Genomic DNA, 7,776 nt, shown 5'->3' with positions numbered 1-7,776 from the left:
ATCATTGCCCTGCTTAAGTCCTGTTGGCTCCGCCAGGGGGGCCTTTTTTTTTTTGCCACATTAAATTTAGGCAACTGCTCCTTATCAAGCGATGTGGCAAAATCATGACTAATCATCCTAAATTTCACTGTTTTTTTTCACATCATATAAATTGTATTTATATTATTATTTTGTCATTAATTTTAAATTAATTAAATTAAAATATAATAAATTATATAAATATTTTTATTTATGTGGTGATATGTTTAAAATTACTATGAATTTAAAAATATTAAATTTATTTTTAATGGTAACAATATAATTATTGATTTTTTTCTTTCTCTATTTTTAAAAAAAATCTCTTGGATTGAATATTTTGGACAAATATAAGAAAACAATTATCAAGTTGATATTATTAATATTAAAATCAACCCAAATAATAATTATAGAATAACAAATTTTACTTTACCATTTATAAATATTATTTATATTAATATATTTATGACAATTTTTAATTTAATTCCAAAATAATAATATCAATTTAATTAAATTATCAAAATAAATATTTATATGTAATATATTTTTGGCAAATCAGAAAATAAAAAAAGTTAATTATCAATTATCATTATCAATTATAAATTCGCTCAAGTTACTATTTTATTCGATGTATTTAATGTAAAATTTTAATTTGATGCAAAATAATAATTTAGTAAATTAGGAAATAAAATTAAATTATAATTATTATAGTAAATTTAACATTTTTAAATTTTTAGAATTTTGAAAGATCACAATAAATGAATTTTTTAATTTTAATGTTAATTTTAATTTTAATAATAAAGTAATAATATCAATTTAATGTAATTTATATGATATAAAAGAAGGACTGTAACTTAGGACGGATGACGAGAATTCTACCGCATGACGCAATAAAAAATTATCCCGCTACCTTAGCAAATTGAGGAATTGAGGTTTAATTATGGTCTCGTTTAAAAAAAATTCCTATTAGTGGGCCAATGAGACTTTAGTGTAGCATTATGGGTATATTTTTTTCATATAACATAAGGCTATAAAATTTCTAAAAAATAGTCTTTGTGCCACCATTAGAAGTGGAAAACCTAAAACCTAAGACAATATAATATATATATATATATATATATATATATATATATATATATGTATGTACGATATTAGTTGTTAATTAACTTAATATTAAAATTGTTAGTAACGTCAATATTCTACTTTAACAAAATCGAATATGCTTACCAAAAAAAAAAAAAATCGAATATGAATCAAAATTAAATGGAACGATAATACTTAGGTAAGTTAGGTTGGCAAGAATAACTCAAGTACATGCTTTTAAGCTAGTGATAAACATTGAATCCAATAAAAATGAGTGAGAATTTTAAACAGATAAAAATATTTATGCGTTGGCTACAAAGTTTTTTGTTTGTTTGCCACATTCATTTAAAGATAATTGGATTCCATTATAATAAGAGAAAAGAGAAAAAGTTAATGTAATATAATAAAACTCACTCATTTTTATACGAGTGTAAAAGAAAAAATATTTTCTGCAACAAAAACATAAATATTAAATTCTTTTATATATGTATTTTTTTTTTTGAGTTATCCTATTCTAATTATTTCTTTGAGACAAGTCCACTTCCTTAATATCCCAACAAACTTGACTCGGAGCCAATTATGAAATTAATCAATAATATAAAGCAAATAAAAAATAAAGATATTTAAGCCACTCTCCAATACAGGATCGAAAATTTTCTTTTCCACTAATCGCCTCACTGCTACCAAAACTACCTGACTTTGGTAATAAAAGATAAGAAAAAATATCTGCTATTTTAAAGGATAGAAAATTGTGTCATTTTAGATGAGAAGAAAAGATAGATAAAGAAAAAGAGAGGGTTGATAAAAAAACAAATGTATGAGTCTTATCTCTTTGTGGGAGTAAAATAACATAAATTCTAACATCTAAAAAGACAAATATTTTTTCACTACAAGATTTCTTATGCGTTTTACGGATAAGATAATTAAATAAAAGTATCATATTTTGCAATAAAAGAAATGAAATTTATTAGTTAAAAAAGAGTATTAATTAATTTTACTTGATCTCCATTCCCTGAACCTTTGGGAGGAGAGTAGTTGAATTACCATACTAACCTGATAGATAGAAGAAGAAGAAGAGGAGGAAGAAGAGGCCAACTGACAAAGTGAAAGTGAAAACCGTGAAACCTCCATCACAGCTCACACTTTGATAGCATAGAAGAGACATCTGATCTGTACACCCCCCAAAAACTCTAAACCTTCCTCACCACTCACCACACAAACACATTACTCTTCATTTGGTTGAGAGTGGTGCCCAGTTCTTATCATTACCCTTTCCCCTTTACAAATTTCACACACCAAACCCAACCCAAACAGAACCAACACTCACAATTCACAATTCCCTAATTCATTTCCTTTCATTATGCCGGGTCTCGTCAAAACTCCACCGGACACCGCACCGCTCCGAATCTCGATGCCCGAAACCCCGACCCAGAGATCCGAACCCGCAACCGTTAAAACCCCATCGCCACTCCCAAAGAAGCCACCCTCTCCTTCCCCTTCCCGATCGAAGAAGAAGACTCCAGAAACCCCTACTTCCCACCCGGTTCTCTCGGAGGCTTCCCTCGACAACCCGGATCTCGGACCCTTCCTCCTCAAACTCGCCCGAGACACCATCGCCTCCGGTGAGGGACCCGCCAAGGCCCTCGACTATGCCATCCGTGCCTCCAAGTCGTTCGAGCGCTGCGCCGTTGACGGTGAGCCCAGCTTGGACCTCGCCATGAGCCTCCACGTGCTCGCCGCCATCTACTGCAGCCTTGGGAGGTTCGAGGAGGCGGTGCCGGTTCTGGAACGCGCGATCCAGGTGCCTGATGTAGCCAGGGGTGCAGATCACGCGCTTGCCGCTTTCTCTGGTTACATGCAGTTGGGTGATACCTTCTCCATGCTTGGTCACGTTGACAGGTCCATCTCTTGCTATGACCAAGGCCTTCAGATTCAGATCGAAGCCTTGGGTGACACTGATCCCAGAGTAGGAGAGACTTGCAGGTATTCACTCTAATCTTGATGAAATTTTGGGATTTAATATCATTCCTGAGGATGTGTGTGTTTCAGTAATGCTTCAGATTCATAAACTTTATAATGCTAACTTGATAATTTGTGTTTGTTTAATTTGGAGTGGTTAATTGCAATTGATAATCATACTTACCTGTTAGTTTTTGTTAAATGGAGAGTGAGTTTGTTTATTTATTTGATGATATGTGAACGAATTTGATAATTGTATGTGGTAGATACTTGGCGGAGGCCAATGTACAAGCTATGCAGTTTGATAAAGCAGAGGAGCTGTGCAAGAAAACTCTTGAGATTCATCGTGCACACAGTGAACCAGCTTCTCTTGAAGAGGCAGCTGATAGAAGGCTTATGGCCCTTATATGCGAGGCTAAGGGAGATTATGAATCGGCTCTTGAGCATCTTGTGCTTGCCAGCATGGCCATGATTGCAAATGGACAAGATAATGAAGTTGCTTCCATTGATGTCAGCATTGGAAACATTTACATGTCCCTCTGTCGCTTTGATGAGGCTATCTTCTCTTACCAGAAGGCGCTTACTGTCTTTAAATCGTCCAAGGGTGAAAACCACCCTTCGGTTGCATCTGTCTTTGTACGCCTAGCTGATTTGTATCACAGGACTGGAAAGCTTCGAGAGTCCAAGTCCTATTGTGAAAATGCTCTGAGAATATATTCAAAACCTGTGCCTGGAACCACTGCTGAAGAGATTGCTGGTGGCTTGACGGAAGTTTCAGCTATTTTTGAATCCGTAGATGAGCCCGAGGAGGCATTGAAACTCTTACAAAAGGCAATGAAATTGTTGGAGGATAAACCAGGACAGCAGAGCACAATTGCAGGAATAGAAGCACGAATTGGAGTGATGTATTACATGATTGGGAGGTATGAAGAAGCAAGGAACTCTTTTGAGAGTGCTGTAGCAAAACTAAGAGCTAGTGGGGAAAGGAAGTCTGCCTTCTTTGGAGTTGTTTTGAACCAGATGGGATTGGCATGTGTACAGCTGTTCAAGATAGATGAGGCTGCTGAATTATTTGAAGAAGCCAGGGCAATTCTTGAACAGGAGTGTGGCCCATGTCATCAAGATACTCTTGGAGTGTACAGCAATCTTGCAGCAACTTATGATGCTATGGGAAGGTAAAATTATTTTTTAAACATCGTTGTTTTCTTTTGATCCTTACTCATCATGGTGTGTTGTCTCCAAAAGTCTTCAAATTTAGCAGATTAAATTACTTTTTCCCCTGATTCGTTTCATCATGCTGTGGAAATGACACTCTTAGAGCAGCCATGAAGCAATAATTATAGATTAACATTGCAAGAAACTTATAAGTGACTGACTGGAAGCGGTATAGTTGTTATATAGTTGTATGTTGGGCTGCATGATTGCAGGTTTTCTGTCATAGCTGTGTGGAGCTCAACTTTTTTATGAATCCCCCACCCCAATCTTTGCTGTTTTATATTTTGCTTCCTTGCACCATGAGTATATAACTTTTTAGTAACATTGGGAGTCACCATTGGTCTGAATACTCATGTTGCAGAGGACACATCCAGTATTATATTTTATACTCAACTTCTATTCCCTTGAGGATGGACATTTATTTTTCAAATAGAACACATCTAATATAAGAGAGTGAATCTGGAGCACTGCCAAAGCTGCTCCTTTGTGACCGAAAGGTCATTGGTTTGAATCTCGACAACAGTCTTTGCAAAAATATAAGGATAAGGCTGTGTACGAGGACTTACTCTTGCAAGTTGGGATTTGATGAGGAGTTTTTTGTTTTAATTACTTGTAATATCTGTTTTAAGTTGTGTAATGCTGTAACACTTACATGTTTGAAGCAAGATTTTATATTATTTGATGTTGAGCTTGACATCTTTAGTTCTAACCTGATGTGCTGGCGTGCTTCAGAGTGGGAGATGCAATTGAGATCTTAGAATATGTCCTTAAGTTGAGGGAAGAAAAGCTTGGAATAGCAAATCCTGATTTTGAAGATGAGAAGCGTCGGTTGGCTGAGCTCCTGAAAGAAGCAGGCAAGACACGAGACAGAAAAGCGAAATCCCTGGAAAACCTAATTGATCCCAGCTCAAAGAGGACAAAGAAGGAGGGGGCAAAGAGGTGGCCTGGTTTGGGGTTTAGAATGTAACCATATTTTTACTCATCTATATATTGAATGCACATTCTGTAACATAGGGTATCTTGTATAGGGGTGAGTATGTAATTTGGGTGCTTTCCTGTTTCTTGATATTTGTTCTCGCATTTGTTTTTCTTGGTTAATTGTTTTATCAATTGTGTTGTGACCTTATAGTCTTACCACAAAATCCCATCTCTTTCCTCCTTTCCGGAAATTGTTGAAAGCAATTTTTTTTTTCGAGTGAATAAATATTCATGAGATTGTGTTTTATTCATCTTGTGTGTGAGCTCGCTCGGTAAATCGTGTTCTCTTCATTTGGTCTCGGGATTATGCAAATGTTTGGTGAATGATGTTGTAAAGAATCAATTTAATTCAAAATCTTAAGGTGTTGGGTGAAGGTTTTTGTAATGGTTTATATTATTTTTTAATATATTTTTTTCCATGCAAGAGCCTTTTAGGCTTGAAGTGTGAATATTGTATATCTTGAAGTTACTGAAGCTTTGATATTATATAAAAAATTAATTTAACTTATTTTAAGGTGTTGGATAGGGATTTTAAAATTTAAGATGTTGGGTGAAGATTTTTTTTAATAGTTTATATTATTTTCTAAGTAAAAAGGAAAAAGTCATTTAGAAATTCATGTGTTTGATCTATTTATGATAATTGTGAACTACATCAACATGGGAAAGACTACAGAATTAATCCGTGATTCGGGTCTAATTTCTTGAGATTTTTGCTGCTGGCCTGAATGTTACTTTTGATTTCACTATTATGGGAAAAGTTATATTTATAAAAATTTTGTTTATAAATTATATTATATTTGACCGGTGACTGGTAATGCATTCTTAAGTAAAGTATTACCAGTCAGATATAACGTAGTTTGTAAAAAAAAAAATTGCCAATATAACCCTACTCCAGTGTTATTGTAGGAAACAAAGAATTGGAGGCATTCTATATATTGTTTGTCAAAAAATTGTAGGCATTTTAATTTTGATAATTAATTAACTCGAATTTTTTTTTTTTAATACAAGAAAAGTTTAGGTGAGGGTAAACACCGGTAACCCACCAGGGTGGTGGAAGACCCCCAACCTCTGAGGATTTTCGGGTGGGATTACATATCACCCACCAAAAAGGCCCTCACATCGGCCAGCGGGGTTCGAACCGCCATCCTTTTGAGACAGTAGTGAACCCGTAACCAACTGTGCCAAACCTCTCAATTAACTCGAATTTTTAATGTGGCAAATAACTTCTATAAACTATAGGAAAAACAAGTATTATGTTATAGGAAAATTCTTAAGTCATGTCATAGAGACAATCAATTGTGGGGGTCACTATTTTTAAAATAAAATAAAAAAGTAAAAGAATTGATGGGCCTATTTTTATGTGTCTGTAAGAAAATTGGTTGTGTCATGTAAAAGGATAAAAACATTACCTATAAACTATTATAATCAATTCTAGAAACTTTAACCGGAAATACACTTCTTGCAAAATTTGACATAGCAATACACTTGTTGAGTTAAAATATATTGCAATTTACACTCAGTTCGTGACATCTTAGCTTTTATTTTTTGAACAAAGTATAATTACTTTGTTGCACTATTCATCAAATAGCCAGTCGAGGGGAAGATTCTCAATTAACAAGGAATATATCAAATAGCCATGATTTTCTTTTATTAGAAAGAATTAGTACTATTATTTATTATATAAATGAAAACTTTTCATTACTTTAACTTATGCTTTAATATTTTTACACTAAATGCAGATAAGTTATTTACCTCCACTCGCAAAGTGACGTGTTTTAAGTTGAAAGATTAAAAAATTATAATGATAAAGACTATTATCTTGAAATAAATTATAATTATAAAAACACCTTAATTTTTGCTTCAAAACGATATTATTTTGGACTCATTTTAGATAACTTCCTTCACCGCAGAAAAAAGTAACCTTTAACTTATTTAGCAACTAGTCTTAAATCTTAGCGTCATAGTTGCATTTGTCAAAAAATTTCCTAGTAGCATCGTTATTCTAACAATTTTCACACAGCATAAATATTTTTATTGGGCTGCCTCTCTTATGACGTATTTTAGTCTGTCTGTACATTTGTTTTTACAATGTTTACATAATGTTTTGAGAGAATTATTGAGCCAACAGACTTGGAAAGTGTGTTAACTTCGATGATATTGATTAATAAAAAGATTAGCTAAAGTACAAACTCATTTCCTAGCAAAACAAACTTATGTATATATATAAGAAGTGTATCACGTCAAAGTGTGGAGAGTTAATTATATAATCTTACATAAATGATCAAGGCTTGTTTAAAATAAAACTAGTCTTGACTATTTGTATATAGTTATATGGTTAAAATTAGCTCCTATCATGCTCACACTTGGTGCGTATGTATTTGTAGAATTGTAGTGATAACTAATTACACAATTTGATCAATAATTTATTATTAGTTTTTTTATATTATTTTGGCTTATATTGATTAATGTTTAATGCTTTTTCTGCCCAAGATTAGGACATGATGAACCATAGCAGCATGATGCATG

The 7,776-nt window shown here is 33.3% G+C and overlaps 1 protein-coding gene across 1 annotated transcript; it reads left to right on the top strand.

The window, feature by feature from the left end:
- Nucleotides 1-2,138: 2,138 nt before the first annotated feature.
- On the top strand, nt 2,139-5,480 carry LOC133317857 (protein KINESIN LIGHT CHAIN-RELATED 1). The gene is made up of 3 exons (XM_061519739.1): nt 2,139-3,081; nt 3,324-4,232; nt 5,005-5,480. Exons 1-3 carry the CDS (start codon nt 2,459-2,461, stop codon nt 5,237-5,239), a joined length of 1,767 nt encoding a protein of 588 aa, XP_061375723.1. The 5' UTR covers nt 2,139-2,458; the 3' UTR covers nt 5,240-5,480.
- Nucleotides 5,481-7,776: the final 2,296 nt, after the last annotated feature.

Source organism: Gastrolobium bilobum, unplaced genomic scaffold (genome assembly GCF_033153095.1).
Source record: "Gastrolobium bilobum isolate Gb01-03AN ecotype WA unplaced genomic scaffold, APGP_CSIRO_Gbil_v1 utg34750, whole genome shotgun sequence".
NCBI lineage: Eukaryota > Viridiplantae > Streptophyta > Magnoliopsida > Fabales > Fabaceae > Gastrolobium > Gastrolobium bilobum.
This window is presented reverse-complemented; position numbering and strand designations above follow the sequence as displayed.

Bases quoted from the DNA above. Each gene is read 5' to 3' on its own strand.
- LOC133317857 (XM_061519739.1), top strand. From the start codon at position 2,459: ATGCCGGGTCTCGTCAAAACTCCACCGGACACCGCACCGCTCCGAATC. The intron at 3,082-3,323 runs GTATTCACTCTA...TGTATGTGGTAG, and splicing joins AGAGTAGGAGAGACTTGCAG to ATACTTGGCGGAGGCCAATG. The intron at 4,233-5,004 runs GTAAAATTATTT...GGCGTGCTTCAG, and splicing joins ACTTATGATGCTATGGGAAG to AGTGGGAGATGCAATTGAGA.